Source organism: Megachile rotundata, chromosome 13 (assembly GCF_050947335.1).
Source record: "Megachile rotundata isolate GNS110a chromosome 13, iyMegRotu1, whole genome shotgun sequence".
NCBI lineage: Eukaryota > Metazoa > Arthropoda > Insecta > Hymenoptera > Megachilidae > Megachile > Megachile rotundata.
In genome coordinates, this window is record NC_134995.1 from 14,707,774 (window position 1) to 14,724,376 (window position 16,603).

Consider the following 16,603-nt stretch of genomic DNA (forward strand, 5'->3'; position numbering starts at 1 on the left):
AGCATTTATCACCTTTTATTTGTATGTCGTGGTACCAAAAAGAGATGTACGGGTACCGTACGATCGCGTGAATTTGGAATCGTTCTTGTTCGCGTATTCGGAAGGTTCGTCCCCAACCGTAGACGGAGGCAAATGCAAGAAAAGTGACGACGCGATGTCGTCGAAGTGGGGACGTTCGGCGAACGAGGGGCCCCTTCGTGGAAAACCCCTGCTGAAGGTTTATTTAACCCCTCGATTTTGTTACCTCCTTTATAACAAAACGATGTTTAGTTTACGGAATATCCTCCCCTCTTTGTTTTCTCTTTACGTTCACGATTGTCATGGAGTACATGGTTTTTATTTTCCTGTATCCTCTTCCCTCATTTTCCCAATAAAAATAAGAGAATAACAGAAGTACGAGAAGGATGCATGTACGTTACTTTTCCGAAAGAATCGCAGAAAAATTGACAAATAAATATTTAATACGTTCAATCTGGACAAATCAAAAAAGAATGAATTTTTATGTAAAATTCAAATGAAGATCGATCGATCGCAAGTGGTAAAGGATTATCTCGATTAGTGTTGGTCGCGTCCGAAGGCGTCGCCTCTGTACGATGAAGAGAAGTCAGGTGTAGTTAGATGAAATGTCAGAGCGTAACGAACCCAGCATTTCCTCAAATAACGTTACTTGACACGTAAACTAAAGGTGGAAAAATAGAAGTTTTCACACAACTTTTGTATAAGATCGTTAAATATGGTAACTACAGATATATTAATTTATTGATACATCGATTTCATTGTAATGTTTTGCATTGCAGGCTCGTTATTTTCGAGAAGAGGATATAGATGGTACGTGCATTTGTTATCCTTTAACTTGTGATGCTATGCAATTGTTTTGTAAAGTACAAACATGTATTATCTTTCCAGAATTTAGAGAGTGCTTCTACTTGTTCGCGAGAAATGGACACATACGTACATTAGATGAACTTACTATCATTATGAGATCATTGGGGTTGAGTCCCACCATCGCAGAGCTAAATAAGTACCTAAAGGATAAAGGTATTAATAAATTTAAATGGTAGGTACAGGGACAAAGTTCATAAAGTTATAAGTTCTTGCTTTCAGGTGGAAAAATGTCCTTTGCTGATTTTTTAGAAGCGATGCATCTACAAACTAGAGCAGAAGACCTTCCAAAAGAAGTGATAGAAGCTTTCCAAGCAGCAGATAAGTTTCGTAGTGGCACTATACCTGCTCGACAATTGGCTCACATGTTGCTCCATTGGGGTGAACAATTGAGCACCAAAGAAGGTTTGTTTCATTCGTTACATATTTGTTTATGATGATTAACTTCTTCCTGTATACCTTACAGTGGAGCAGATTTTTAGGGAAGCTAATGTTTCTCCAAATGGACACGTTAAGTACGAAGATTTTGTGAAAATAGCTTGTGCACCTGTACCTGATTACTATTAAGAACGATTTATATATTTTTCGAATGACATTTTTATAAAACATTTATATTTACACTCGCCCAGAGTCCCTAAATTCTTATCCTATTGTTAATAAAAGAATACCGTCGTAAAACAGAGGCTTTATTTCCGTACCAGTTTATCTCTGGTAAACAAACGCTATACATCTTATTTTTAAAGTACTTATAGTGAATCGATTCGATATCGCTTGACACACGTATATTTACAGACCACTTAACGAATTATCTCCTTTACTGTATAAAAAAGGAAGAGAATTGCCAAGATCGTTCCTAAAAGCGAATGAAAGAAAGAGAAACAAAAAGTGATCGTAATACCTTACTGAACATCGAAGGAAAGACCATCGATTCTTATTCGAAACAAAGTTATTCCCGTGTTCTCGACATTCTATTCGCACGGATTTGTTAACCCTCTTTGGCGATATTCGTGGTCGGTGGTGAGCCGCACAGTATGACGGTGGTACTGACGATCGTCGTCAGGAAAAAGACGCACAAAAGTGCTCGATCGCTGACCAAAGCGACCTGTTTCCAATCCAATTCCATCCTTTCCCGACGGTCTTGCTCCGCCAGTCGCTTCTCGTTCCTCTCGATCGTCGCGTGCACTCTTCCCAGGACTCGCGACCATTGCGCTTCAAGGCCACCTTCTTTTCCTAGATCTGCACCAGTCGTTGGTTTTTTCCAATTCATTGTTCTACGAGGAGCTCGAAACTCACCCAAACTTGGACTGCTACTGTTGCTTTCCTCCCTTCTGCTCACGAACTTTGGCGATGACTGCGACTGTGCCACTTCAGGTTTACAATGCAACGGACAGTTGTTCTTTCTTCTGGGTGGCTCGACCGGTTCCTATCGAGAAACGTCACTTTGTTACCACAATTTACTGAATCTAAACTAAATATCTTAAGTTAAATAACTTCACTCGATAACTTATACCGGGCGATCAAAGTTTTCTCTATGAACCATAAAATCTCGCGTTAAGGCAAACTTTACCGATCTCTTCTCCTCTTGGAAATTCAGGAACACTATCCTGGCAAGTTTATCCAAGAACAAAGATCGAACGATTCCCGGTACTCTGGTTCCTCGAACACCGCGATGGTGAACGTTCAAAGTAACCACGGCTAAACCCAAAGCGAAAGATACCAAGCAGATGCTGACTCCGTAATAAAGACCTGAAAATAGGACAATCGAATTAATTCATAATCGCGTGACTGCTGGAAATGAAGCATCGAACGAAGTTAATTGAAGGCTTGCGAAATACTCCATTGTTATCTGGATATGATAAATTAATCGTCTAGCACGCTTCCAATTACCGAGTTTCTCATGGAATACGCTCGGCTAGGATGTTATAGGATGCTTTTGCCAGGAGTTAAACGCGATTCCGTTGCGTTTCACGTTGGCACCCGAGGACTTTCGAACGGGGCACCTGGGAATTTTCAATCAACGCGGTTACACCGTTGTCTCCATTGACGTTGCAAGCACCGTAAAATATTCCGGAGTTTCGCGCGGAATTCTGTATCAATTTTTTTTTACCTTATGCTTTGCCAACGATTCTCTAGAGGTGCAAATAAAGTCTTTCTCGCTGAAGGAAAAGCAAACCCTTTATTCCTTCAAGAGATAAAACAATGCCGGAGGGTAGAATTTTACGTTTCAACGAAGATGGATAACGATCTTGTCAGATTTCTTAAAAGTTATCCCAATAATTTATGTTCGAGCAAAAGACATTTTCAACTAGGCGAAGCTTTCACAAATTACCTCGAATGGAAGCGTATATTTGCCATAATAGACAAGCGAACGTGTTAATAAAGGTACTTACTTATCAGAGGGGTCTTCTCCGTGGGCGGCAGTGTCTCGCGAATAGTCATTAGGAAGACCGTCATAGAGAGAAGAGCAGATATCCCGAGGGTGACTTTCTCACCCGATTCCGAGGGCATGTAGAATACCAACAGGGCTGAACAAACGGAGAACGGATCGATTCAGAAAAAAAGAACTTCCCATAGAATATCGAACAGAAGGTATTCTCGGACCGGAGTACGAAAACTTTCGAGTCATGTCAACTAGGAGGACGAAGGAACTTTCGTATAAATCTTTTCCCATCAAACGCGTAAAACTCGAGTCTCTGTTTGTCAAGCAAATTTAATCGAGGACGTTTCCTCGAAGAAGAAAATCGCGATATACAGGGTGGTCGAAATACCCTTTTTATAATTCTCAAGCATTTTAATGAAATTTCCTCGCCCGGATACGATAAGGACACTTGACCCTCTTGCGAAAGGTGATCGTAATTCTTCGAGGATATCCTTGCAGCTCGAGTATGCACGTTTAATTTCGTTCACAATAGGATACTCACCTGCACAGTTGATGAGTATACAAGGAAGTATCAAATTGAAGACGTAGAACATAGGCCTACGTCTCAGACGTATTTCGTAGGTGATATCTGGATACGGTTCCGGACAACAGGAATAATATTCGACGTTCCTTCTCGCGGAGAAATCGACCAAGTCAAATTCACCGTTCGCTTGGTAATTGCTCACGTCTCCTTGCTCGCTCTGCCTCTCCAATTCGAGCTGCGCAACATATTTCACACTTAGCATTCATCCTTCGACAATAACTCGCTTCAATTTAGAGAAATGTTTAGCGGAAACGCGACTTTGAACAATTGCGCAACCCGAAGACAGATGTTACCGTTCCATTTCGTGATTGACATTTTTAAATGAACCGTTCACGAGTTTCCTAACATAACTTCTGTCATAACGTTTCAAGTATTAATCGTGGAAAGGAAACGTAAAATATACAAGAAGTTCAGGATGTTAAAACGTCGCCTCGAATTAAATCCGGTGGAACGAAACACGATTACGTGTCAGCGTGTTTCGCTGAATCCTTGGACACGTTAGCGGACAGGGAAAACGAAGCGATACGAAAACCGTATTCGACGCGACGGCAAACGGAAAATTCTCATTGCTCCAGACTTTGCTCGTGGAAATAACGTGTCACTATTTTTTATTTCAGTTTTTAAATAACCTTTCTCCAGCATTTTAACATCGTAGAGGCATATGAAACGTATTCAACGACATAGGATAGGGAAAATGGGAAAACTCCGTGAAAAGGTGGGCTCGGAACTAGCATCGAAGTCTTCGCCTATGCGGGATTAAGCTGTTCGATTTACTCGAGCCATTTTCGCGAGCTGCCGCGTCGACATTTTCGATTTGCCATAGTTAAACGTGTCTGTAAAAAATCCGGTGTTTTCGTATCGCGATTTCGCGCCTCTTCAACTAGAATTTGTCTTTGACGCATTTACCTAAAGCTTCTAAAGCACAGAAGCCGATTTTTGATTTCTAAGGAATAAGATTACAAGACGTCTTCCAATCTTCGTTCACACGTGGAAACGCACGGTATACCGAGAGCAAGTTTTCGAATTAAACGTCGCCCACGTACTTGGTATCAACGTTATTCCGGAACTCGCGACATCCCCGGCAAACTTTGCGAATTTCTTGGAACATAAGTTATGCGAATTCGGGCCGCAACGGAATCTGTTGAAGGTTTAAGTACATCGCCTCGGAAGTCGAACACCCCGTTCCGAACCGCTCGTGTCTCAAAATCTAAACGTCGAATTATAATAGGATAAAAAGTTTCGACGGTGACGGAACGATCGTGGAACGTGAACCGATAATTTCCAGTTCCGATTTTTCAGTCTTTTGGTCAGCGGTTCGAGTTTCGTGGACTGAAAGAACGAGCTCGTAATCCGAAGAAGCCTTAAAATGTCCAGATTTTCGCTAAAAGAGCAGACACAATATAAGGATATCGGCTCGAACGGCAAATTTAATTTTTGCGGAAATGAAAGGGAAAGAGCTTGCTGTTTCTTTCAATGAATTTTATTGATTCGAACTTGATCGATAAATTTTCGCGACAAATTAGAATTGGAGAGTTGGAGAATTAATAACCGAAGGAATCGAAGATGTACGACGAGGAGGTTACATGGCAAGTTATAACGATCAATTATCGATTTTTACTACCGCGACGAGAGGATCGAGTCAATAGATGTTATTGAGCGCTTACGTGATTCAGGTGGTTGGCAAAGTGTTAAGTTTCAAGGTTTCGGTCAAACCAATATTTTTTATCCTCCACCAGATGGTCCTTCAACCGATATACCGCTTTCTCGTTTGCATATCGTCCCGAGAGAGGAACTGCGTGAAATTGAGGGCAATATAGCAGAGAATCCTCCGACTGATGTGGATCGCAATACGGTGTTCCTATTAAATCGCGTAACCAGACTTGTTCGTTAAATAACACGAACTTCCAACTCTCATACTTGAATTAGCATACGAGATTGTTTCGCGAAAGACGGCATCTGCGTGGACCGATAACGAACCTTGTAGTCGCGGAGAAAAAAGCGACAGAGTAATTTTCCGATCGATCATCATTTAAATATCTGTCCGACGAATTGGAATGTATTGAACGATGTACTGCTGGATGTCGCCAACGATTTCGATCGAGTTAATTGCACGGAAAATTGCATGCACCTTCTATAGCTCTGCCGAAATTTGCAGGGCATGCAATCGTTTTGCTACGAATATTTTTCAAGAATCTTTACGGGGGAACAAAAATTGACGTTTAACCTTGTGGAACGTAATCGTAAAGGACACTACGGTGGAATATAATTGTTTGCTTTATAAGGCGACGATTTTGGACGAAAGCGAGATTGAAGTTTACCTGATAGCCATCGTACGTCCAGGATGCCCATTTCAGGACACAGCGCTGTTCGTCGAAAGGAAAAAACTCTACGTCTATATCGCAGCTGCTGCGAAATATTCCGTGGCTTAGCCACACTACTTCTCCCGTGTGACTGACGATCACGTTCGTGTTGATAACTGCCGAACTGTATTGCGGGTCCGCGCTGAAAGATAACATTGAATGGTAGATACCCCGATAGGAAAGAGAAATCTCTGCTGCAGCTAATCGATACGGAACATCCTGCTTTGCGATATTTTGAATAACCGTGCGGAGGAGGAAGATAACGCTGAGATTTTCGAATCGTAAGAACCGTGTATTATGCAAAATATATATTACGAGCGATATATCATGGAAAGGTACTTTTCTGCGCGAAAAACGGTGACTTACTTGTTGTAGAGAATCGTGTCCGGTCTCCAAACGCGATTGTATGGTACGCGAATCACTCGAATTCCAGCGAATTCCGAAGCGTTCCATTTGAGATGGTGGTCCGTCCAGACCTGCGTCACCCAGCAGTTCGTCGTAAGTATTTGGTTCTTCTCGTCCTGCGATGGAAAGCAAAGTGGAACTTTTTTCCTTTGCAAGGACCACCCTCCTCTTTGATCGCATTCGAACGCGATCGTTCGTGAAATTCGTGCACGAATAAACTTGTTATTAAACACAGAATTTTCGACGAATTTCAACGATACGGGATTGTGCATTGCAGCTCTTAAAGACACAGTTCGATAAATATCGGGGCCGTTTCGTGATACAGCGAGATACGCCATAACGAAAGCGATTGGTTCTGGAGCCTCGATCTTTTCAAACCCCATGCACGTAATGAGGGGTAATCTGTACCGGAGGAAATAATCTGAACGAGTTGTAAAAACTGCCATGAAACAGCGAATTGCTAGTTGTTCTACAAGAACCTCGTTACGGGTTCTTTTCACGAGTTAGAAAATGAAATCCGGGTCAAGTCTACTTGGACGTGTATTAACTTGTACAGAAATATCGTTACTGCTTGATACGGTAACGTTTAGCCCGGCAAATATTGATTTATATGTATTACGATGTATTTATTTCCATTTTCGCGAGAACCGAGCGCTGACAGGAAGTTAGCTCGAAGGGAAAACAAAGATTCCCCTGGGACGACGCATCGTTTGGTAACTGAAAATACCTAAGACAAATGACTGCTGACTGGAAGTACACATGAACTCTACGAGAAATTCCAAAGATTTATCTACCGCGACATCATTTTTCATGGTTTCGATATAAAAGCACAATAGAAACTTTCTAATACCTCGTTTCTATATTTAATTCCAATAGATAGATGGAATAAAGCGATTAAACTTATAATATATAGTGGTAGAAGTTTGTAGCCCGTTTGCAAGCCATCGAGTACTCACAACATCGATTATGTGATGAAGAGAAAGTCCAAAGACGACCGCCAAGGGTTGAGAAGAATTTTTAGCTGGTCGCACACCAGCGTCGTATCCATCGAGCAGATACTTTGTCAGTCTGTACTCGTGTTCATCTCCGAAACCTGTAAACCCAGTGTACATATAACTCTCTCTCAAAAAAACTTCCAAGCTCCGCTGATTAGCTAGAAAAAGGAAGTCGAAAATCCTTTGATAGGTTGTATCTCGAAAAGGAAGCTGTGCATCGCAGAACGGTAAAGGACTTTTCGACTTCTTTTTCCACGAACGATCTAGACCGCAGACGACGATAATCGTTAACATTATTAATCCAGAATCAAGCCGCGTTAAACCGTGTCAAACTAGGTTACGTTTCAATTCTATCATGTCTGCTCGTTTCCTCTAATCACAAATCTAATTCCTTTCGTTACATCAAGAGTATCCATTGTGGCGTTTCCAGACCGTAGGTAGAAGCGTTCGTCCCATTGAAGCGGGTATTGTATCTTGAAACGCGAGGAAGCCCTCTCGTCGACTAATCTTCCTTCGATTCCGTCTTCTCAAAGCTTACCAGGCGTTGTCGCCAAACCTCAATTAGATAAAGCATCTCTTGGCTGAGACGCATTGTTTAAAAAGATGGTGTAACAGCCGGATTAAAATTTCATCTGTTAATTGAACGCGTACGAGCAAAAGTTAATGTACATGGACGAAGAAACTTCCTCCATTGATCGGAGAGTTTAGATTCGATATCGTTAAACTTTGAAGGTAGGAGAATTTTTGCTAGGCTACTAAATTTAAATTGGAAGGCTTGAATCAAATTAAACATTTGAGAAGCTAATTGATTTTATAAACTGCTTGCAAATAACTTACTTCGTTAATAGTTAATTGATTCGAGTTTGATCGAGATAACGAAAACCCCGAAGAACTCGAAGGACCTCCAAATTTTCCCCCCAACCCTTTTTAATTCCGATCGTTAAATCTACGTCACATAGTGATATAGGTAGGTAGTCACCTCCATACGTGGAGGCGTTTCACTTTTCTGAATCGTTTAACGGATAACCTTACAAGTGATTCCGATATCCCCCCGAAAAAGAGTTATCGGAAAATACTGCTGATCCACGAGCAGACAGATTCGACGGTTTACTCGAAAACATTGGTTTATCGCGTTTTAATGGCCTCGTAGAAGAGGCAAATTTATTAGATGAGTTAATCAAGCGAAAACACAAGGGATCTATTTTTATCGAGCAAATTTCGTTATTAATCTTTAAGGACTTTACCTGTTTTGCGAATGCCGATAATTTATAACGAGATTGATCGCGTCGAGGGGAACGCATTTAGAATAACATTTCAGTGACATTTAACCGATCAAACGAGAGAAAAATAAATGAGAATAAGAAGCTCATTCGCGAAGAAGTACGATTACATGGTCGAGCAAACATACGTACTATATTCCGAGTACCTCTTATCCGAATGACAAATTAATTCCTAACAGACTAAAATCGATTTGAACATTTATGGGAAGAGCTTTAAAGCTCCTCCTTTCTCGCTCGCAAAAAATTCTATTCAGCGCAACGTTGTTTGCCAGCAGTGCGTAATAAATTCAAGCTTTCAAAACAATCGGTGTGTAAACTTTTTCAACGCTAAAATTCGTGGGTTTTTCGTTTTTCCATCGTGTTTACGAGGTGCACTTCGCTTTCCCGTTAGCGGAAAAAAGATGACGGCTGTAGAAAAGCTTATTAACTTATTATCTCACCGCGTTCTATAAATTTTTACGGGATTGTCCCGAATCGGACTTCGTTTCGAGGCGGACAATTTGATGTGCAACGATAAAAGTGGTTACCTTGTTTCGATTCTTAGCAAAGACGAGCGGCAAACTTCGTTATCGAACGTTTGCGTTAGCCTTTCGTGTAAACGTCGAAGGGCCGTTTCACCCCTCTCGCCACTAATTCGCGATCGGAACATCGTCGAAATTTGCATACTCACCCCCGTAGAAATTCGCCAAGCGGTTCGTAGATCGATCTATTTGTTTACCTCGCCACGAATGCGATCAATGAAGGATCAAATTATGATTCGATAAAACTTGTTTCACTTCGAGGTAGAACTACGTTTCGAAGATTTCCAGCGCAGCACGCTCGAGAGCTTCTCGATCGAACAGAAGCGTAAGGAAGAAATATTCGGAAGAAACGAGCATAAGGATATGCTTTCGGTCCCACGAAGGATTTCGCGGTATCTCGTTACAAATTCGACTTCGATTTAGCGCAGCAAAACCCGGGACTCTATTTCGCGGTTGAAGAGCTTTTTCGATAGCTCTCTCTCTCTCGCAGTCGGAACGGATAAAAGAGACGGCTGGTTGGTGCTTCGCAAGAATGAAGAGCTTGGCGTTGTACATTTTCCACGTTTTGTAGGATCGTATCGATGCGGAGCTTTCCAACATTGCATCCTGGATTTGCACGGTAATTCATGGACACTCCAGGCTCGCGTGGTATCAAACAGAATCGTCGAGTGTCCAAGCTTTATCGGGTTTCCGCTCTTCCCTCTACTCTCCCTTTCCTCTTTGTTGCCATGTTCCCTGGCTATTTCGAATTTATACGCAGGAAGATTCGGTCTCTTTCGATTCGACATTTTTTCGTTAACCAGACAAACATTTTAATATATTTTATTCCGTTTGCTTCGTCATTATTTTCGCTAACCTCGATTTGTAGCGGTATTTATAGCTCGTTCCAGCATTTCCCACAATGCAAACGCCTCGATAATTCTTCGCGATGAACATCTTTGAGTCATTTGTTCTCGAGGAAAGAAATTAAAGTACTCCGCAAGCTGTATTCTCTTCTCCAACTTCTCCGCTGGCTATTTGCATTCTAACGAGAATGTATTCCCTCTGTTTCGTCAACATCAGCGCACTCTAATCGAACACGGAAATCTCGAAGAATGCGTTTGAAAGTTTTGCGAGAAAAAATCCTGTCGTGGAACTTTGCAATCTCGAAACCTTCCGAAATGAATGTTCAAGTTGCAACACGAAAAAAAGCGTTCGTCCAAGTTGCGGTCAAGTTCTTCGAGTACTGGCGGGAAAATGTTGGAAGAAATTGATTTACAACTCGATCGAAGTTCATGAAATTCCAACTGGGGAAATCCTGTCGAACGAGTAATTCAGTTATCGAGGAGACAGAAGAAATTGCCCTTAATCACTAGGCAGTTCGTTCTTAATCAGCATTTTCCTTTCGATCTGCCATCGAGATTCAATCTTGTATGCAAAATGATTATACCATCTTTTATGGCAAAAATGAAACGAGAAGATAACGTTTCCTTATAACGAATTTTCATATTCCCTCGCTGCGAGAGATTTAGTCGGGAAAGAGACCTGCAATCTTATTTAATCCTTCTTCGGATTATGGAGGCTGTTAATATAATGCATGTTAATGTAATTACTTAAAAACTCGCGTAATCCTCTATTATCTTACGAAAGTTTTAAACGTTGCAAGGTAAATACCTTTATACTTGCTTGAAACAAATAACGACGTCGACAAACCATCCATCTGAATCAAGATTAATCAGATTCAACGTTCGGGAAGAAAATGAAAAGGAATTAACTGTAAACATCGTTTGATTTTTCACTCGTTAAATAGCTTCCTTAATGAAAGAAAATTACGGATTAATTTATGCATTGCTCGTTGAGAGATGTTCATAACTTTATCAAGCACAGGATATTGAAATGAAACGTGCAAGAAAATATTATAAAGTGGTTACCAAACAGTACGTCTTTCAAATATCGAGATAAAATTAAATTAATAAACAGATACGATTTAATAATCGCTCTTAAAATGAATAGGTTTAACAATTCGTCTAATTTGAAAAACAAATGGATGGCACAGAACCCTCTTTGCGGTTTCTTTAATGCATCGCGGCAAACTCTTTTCATTAAAACTTTGAAATTTCGAATTTACGTTAAAGACGAGTCAACGCGTAATTAAAGTAGCGGTTAAGGATGAGCAAAGGCAAAAGCAACTTACCGTTTCCGAAAATAATGGCCAGAACTCCGTAATGAAAGAACAGGACCAAAGGCGACATGGAATTGATGGACCACTTAAACGCGAGACCGCCTGTCCTCGACTGATGTCCGTTGCTTTTCAACCACCGTGCAATTTCGACCCTGAATCCCGCGCTACCCCTACCAACGCGTCTCTTCTAAAGGAAATTCGCGCAGGCGTTTCAAACAATGCAGACACGAATGTTAAACAAACTGGCTGTTGTAGTTAGGTGATGTCTCTATACATCGTACTCGACCCTCCTCCATACCGCCTATTGTCAAAATATTAAATAGATGCTCCCATCGTTGTACTTCGATTAATCTTCTTATTAAATAACGTAACGCGTGAAAGGTCGATCAAAAATCGATGATCTGATTTTTCCGTTCGAATCATTGGAGTGGATTGTAAAACGGTAAAAACTGTGAAATCGAAATAAGGCTTTCGATACTCCAAAACGGTAATTAAGCAGCATCGATCGCGCGTTATTCGATTAAAAAGTATTGCCTCGGCGCGCAAAGCTATTTAGATCGTGCAATTTCGAACGAGCTCGTTACATTGTTTTTCATTGATTTTCGTTTGTCATTCTTCCTAGCACGTTTTCCAAATTGACAAGTAAGCCTTTCGTGATCGCTGTTACCTACCCTTCGAAGGTAGAGCGCTCGATCACCGTGAGTTTCACGATTTCCGTCTGCGATGATATCGCGTGTAATTTGAATCGTCTGAAAAATGAACACCAAAAGAAGTCAGGATTTAGATCGTGACGGGATCGCGGTAATGGAATCTGCGCATTGTCCGAAATGTTCGACTTCGTTTAAATTTGTCAAGAAACCAAATCCTCTGATGGTACACTCTGATAAACCGGAGCCCAAGAAAATTCCTGGGAAACCGCTCGACTGCGGTTATGTGATGCAGATTGTTTCTATCGGAGTTCGAGCGGACAACGTTTACGAGGTTGATCATTAATTATAAATTAACCTCTTGCTTCGAACAATCGAGTTTTCTTATAAAACCAAATTCAAGCAACAGGTTATTAAACGGTCACTGAAATTAGTGTGTTATGTATGATTAAATTGCAGGCACGAATGTTGCTGGCACCAGAGGTGGATATGTCTTCCGTCAAAATAACGGTAAAAGGAAGTAATCTGCGAGTGAACGTGTGTAGACCACTGAATGACCTATTCATGAGTTATTTCCCAAAGATCATTGATAATTCGAGTGCTAGTGATATCATTAAAAGGACGATGAAGCACTGTGAGAACTTGCTCATACCGGATGGTATCGATAGCGCGAAAGTTCGAGCCGTGGTAGATAATAAGAATAGAATGCTCGTGCTTACGGCACCCGCATTGAAGCCCAGCAAAGTGAGAAAGAAATACATAGAGAAAAGTTGAAGTATTCTTTATCGTGACTCTTGCACGAAGCCATTTTACGATCGAAATTTCAAACTCGATAGAACAAAGGATGATCGGAGCTCGTTTCAAATAGTACAGTTGACTCGTAAAAATATGTGACAGACAAGATTTCCTATTCGTTTACACCTACTATGGATAAATTACCACCCCACTGTCAAGAAAACGCGATCACCATAAGGCAAAATGATTACATGAATTTTGAAACGATGACGAATGGATTTAAGACGAGTTTGAAGTTCGATAGGGTTCCTAACTTCTACATCATCGACAACAAGGAACTTTACGCTGTACGTATCCGATGTAAAATTTTGTTACTTTGGTAACTTCGATAATGAATTCGATGTACGGTTATAGGCAGACATGAAGATAGAGGGATTGAAAGTGGGAACCGCGACTCTAGCGACTGAAGATGTCTTGAATATAAAATTGCATAGCGCGGAGGATTGGTCGCACATCAGGAACTTGAATTTTTTAATACCGGCTGAAGCGAACGCGAAAAAAGTCTCGATTGAAATATTTAATAACACAATTTTTATGAGAGCACCGCTTAAAAAGAAACATGCATGATACGTATACTTATCATCACGTATTATTAATATCGCATCGAAGGTAGGAAATGTAGCCAAAAGATCAATTACAAAACTATCATCATCCAATTGTCTTCCCATATTTATTCAAAACAAATAAAGTTCATGGGTCAACAACGAATTGTTGGTAAAAAGTTACTTTGCGGGTGCAGATTTTGCTGCTGCAGATTCTGCCTCTGCAGGTTTCGGTGTCGCGGATTTTGCTGCCGCAGGTTTCTTCGATGCTGCAGATTTCGGTGCCGCAGACTTCGCTGCAGCTTTTTTAGTTGTTTTAGTCGGTTTTTCGATCTTAGCCGCAGTAGATGCTGCTGCCTTCTTCGCAGTTTTCACCTTAGGTTTAGCTGCTCTTGCAGCTAAGATCTGCTGCTGGCGTCTGCCGGTAACCTTCGGAAGCTCAATCTGCATAGAAACCATGCTTCGTAAAATCTTTTCAAAATGTACTATCAAACATTGGGAAACTAAACTTACTCCACGCTTCTCGGCCAAGATAAGTTCCTTCTCCTTTTGGCGTTTCCTTGCGGTCAGAATTGCTGCGCGTTTCAGGACAGCGGCGTATGGATTGAGACGCAACATCGCACGAGTATTGCTCAATGGATTCAACTTCTTCACTCTGCGAACCACCTTCTTCCTGCAATTATAAAATTTATCTTCAACGTGTATATATCGCAAAAAATAATTGCAAAATGTCTATGAAAGCAAGAGCTCAGTTATGGTTAAGGATATCTATCACTGTCGATCCGCAACACGGACCAAATATCATCATGTCTTGTGCAGCGTATGATCTAAAATATACGGCAGGTTTATGTACCTTGGTGCTCTCAAAACTTTGCGGATTTCATCAGCCTTCAGAAGTCTTGCCAAGTCTGTGTTGGCCATTTTGGGGAAAGGTAAGTTGTAGTCAGCCTTCAGCTGGGATTCTTTGCGCCAGGTTCCGTACAGAGCATCCAACTTTTCGAAAGCAGATTTTGTCCAAATTACGAAACGTCCAATATGACCACCAGGCGCTAACTTCAGAAGATTCATCTTATTGATGTTCATAAGATCAATGCCGGGAATGTTACGGAACGCCTTGCGAATACCCTGTAAACAGTTAAAAAAAAATGTTATAAAACTCGGGAAGATAATTTCTTACGCATATATGTACCTGATCTTGACCATAAATGATCAAAGGACCTCGACGTTGGATACGTCTGCGGTTACGCATTTTACCCTTACCAGCACGGAAACGTTGCGATTTGTATACCTACAATTAAAACGAAACGATTTCATTCGTTAGATCAATTTTTTAATGTATTAATGAAGTGTTTGGCTACTATTACCCCTGCCAAGCAACATTGCTAGTCAAGAACGCCTAGTAACCGTATTTATTTAGCACCCAATTGGAGCATCTCAATTACACTGGTTATAATAAAGACGCGGACATTATAAGGTGCAAAGTGAAAGCAGAAACATGCTTACTTTTTGGATATCATTCCATGCCTTGATACGTCTTAAAAAGATAACAGCTTGCTTAGTTTTACTGTACTCCTGAATTTTGTCTGACACAACCAAAGGAAATTCTGGAACTTCTTGTACCATATGACCTGAATATAAGAAAAGGCTAATTATGAACTTGCCTATGGCAAAATTAAAAAAAATGATAATTATACATCTCCTCAGTGGTATGGTATTTATAATATAATCACTGTTAAATCAGCAACACGGACCAAAAAAGTGGTCATCATGAAAATGTTTTATCGATTACTTGCTGAACTTTGTGTCATGTTAATTACCTTTAGACTGTACCAGAGCTGGCACACCGGATGCAGCAATTGCAGAAACCAGAGCATATCTTTTCTGGTTAACATTAATTTTGCGATGCCAACGTCTCCATGGCTTGGTTGGGGCAAACATGCGTCCTCCTCTACACATGTTACCAAATGCACCCTGACCAGAACGGTGAGTACCACCACCACGTACACGGGGAATACGTGCTACAGCACGTCCAGTTCCCCATGATTCGGCAGAAGTTTGATGACCTAGCAAAAGAAACCTATATTTAATAATTCTAATATTAGTTCTTCAAAAAATAAAGAAAAGAATATAAAGTCGCCCGGAATATTCGATTCTTAGGTTGAATAATGTACAGATTTATATTTACCAGCCTCTTTAGACACACAATATGGTTGTCTACTATTCTTTGAAACTTGTTGATGAACAAAGTTCACGATATCTGGCCGAATTGGTGCTTTGAACACAGCCGGCAGCGAAATTGTTTCGCCAGACGACTCATTTTTATCGGTATAGACCGTAACAAGCGGTCGCGCCGTTGATAACGACTGTAAAACAAATAAAAACAAAATGTTAAGACATACGATTTTATAACATTTGGCAAAAATAAGCTCAATTGTTGAAAGCTGAAATAAATCTATTGTTCTGACACGACTATAAATGATTTACATTCATACGGCACATGGCGGACAAGCGCATCCTCGTCAAGATATTCGTACAAACATTATTATATATTTATTTGTGCATATGTGAATATAAACATAATTATACTTGATAATAAAAAAAAGTTATTTGAAGTAAGAAATAGTAAATAAACAGACTCTAGGTTAAATAATACCGTATATTATAAATTATTCCACGTGGTCAAACTATGCGATGAGTAGCGTTCACTATTCAGCGTGAAATTTTTACGAACTCCGAGGTATTTAAATGTTGTTAAAATTGTTAAGTACAAAACTGCGATGAACTTTGAACGAATTTCAATAATTCTTACCATCTTACGTTTAGTTTACAACTTTTTAGGCATCAGACATAAACTGACCAGGCAACTCACACGCCTTACCTGGTCGTAAAGGAAGAAGAACGCGAGCGGAAATTACACAGCAAACGTTGCGCATGCTCAGAGTTAACTGCCTATTAAGCACCGTTTACAATTATTATTATTATTTATATAAAAGTTTGTACAACATAAAACAAGTAGTCCTTTATAAAATGTTTCTTGCTGCTTATAATTGGA

At 40.5% G+C, this 16,603-nt stretch overlaps 4 protein-coding genes across 16 annotated transcripts; 2 read left to right on the forward strand and 2 right to left on the reverse strand.

Moving 5' to 3' along the window:
* The first annotated feature begins 577 nt into the window (after positions 1-577).
* Positions 578-1,560, forward strand: LOC100880647 (calmodulin-like protein 4). The gene is made up of 5 exons (XM_003704724.3): positions 578-736; positions 798-828; positions 907-1,038; positions 1,105-1,287; positions 1,349-1,560. The coding sequence occupies exons 1-5, from the start codon at positions 734-736 to the stop codon at positions 1,447-1,449; spliced, it is 450 nt and encodes a 149-aa protein (XP_003704772.1). The 5' UTR covers positions 578-733; the 3' UTR covers positions 1,450-1,560.
* LOC100880759 (neuronal acetylcholine receptor subunit alpha-7) lies at positions 1,553-12,326 on the reverse strand. Of its 11 annotated transcripts, none has more exons than XM_076538832.1 (10): positions 12,239-12,326; positions 11,580-11,868; positions 11,060-11,199; positions 7,567-10,967; positions 6,572-6,726; positions 6,164-6,347; positions 3,804-4,020; positions 3,273-3,407; positions 2,450-2,628; positions 1,553-2,305 (listed from the first exon to the last, which is right to left on the reverse strand). In XM_076538832.1, exons 4-10 carry the CDS (start codon positions 7,897-7,899, stop codon positions 1,868-1,870), a joined length of 1,641 nt encoding a protein of 546 aa, XP_076394947.1. In that variant the 5' UTR covers positions 7,900-10,967; positions 11,060-11,199; positions 11,580-11,868; positions 12,239-12,326; the 3' UTR covers positions 1,553-1,867. The 11 variants fall into 11 exon arrangements, with proteins under 11 accessions (XP_076394947.1, XP_076394948.1, XP_076394950.1 ...); XM_076538833.1 differs by lacking the exon at positions 12,239-12,326 and having other exon boundaries at positions 7,567-8,237; positions 9,413-10,967; positions 11,580-12,182; XM_076538835.1 differs by lacking the exon at positions 12,239-12,326 and having other exon boundaries at positions 6,572-7,012; positions 7,567-7,703; positions 8,007-10,967; positions 11,580-12,182.
* On the forward strand, positions 12,324-13,665 carry LOC105662879 (uncharacterized). 2 transcript variants are annotated; one of them, XM_076538851.1, is made up of 4 exons: positions 12,324-12,548; positions 12,674-12,958; positions 13,051-13,296; positions 13,364-13,665. In XM_076538851.1, the coding sequence occupies exons 1-3, from the start codon at positions 12,324-12,326 to the stop codon at positions 13,060-13,062; spliced, it is 522 nt and encodes a 173-aa protein (XP_076394966.1). In that variant the 3' UTR covers positions 13,063-13,296; positions 13,364-13,665. The 2 variants fall into 2 exon arrangements, with proteins under 2 accessions (XP_076394966.1, XP_076394965.1); XM_076538850.1 differs by having other exon boundaries at positions 12,674-13,296.
* Positions 13,661-16,516, reverse strand: RpL4 (ribosomal protein L4). 2 transcript variants are annotated; one of them, XM_003704726.3, is made up of 8 exons: positions 16,361-16,516; positions 15,737-15,914; positions 15,369-15,614; positions 15,055-15,179; positions 14,741-14,839; positions 14,405-14,676; positions 14,065-14,224; positions 13,661-13,995 (listed from the first exon to the last, which is right to left on the reverse strand). In XM_003704726.3, the coding sequence occupies exons 1-8, from the start codon at positions 16,361-16,363 to the stop codon at positions 13,732-13,734; spliced, it is 1,347 nt and encodes a 448-aa protein (XP_003704774.2). In that variant the 5' UTR covers positions 16,364-16,516; the 3' UTR covers positions 13,661-13,731. The 2 variants fall into 2 exon arrangements, with proteins under 2 accessions (XP_003704774.2, XP_076394958.1); XM_076538843.1 differs by lacking the exon at positions 16,361-16,516 and having other exon boundaries at positions 15,369-15,628; positions 15,737-15,876.
* Between the last annotated feature and the right edge of the window lie 87 nt (positions 16,517-16,603).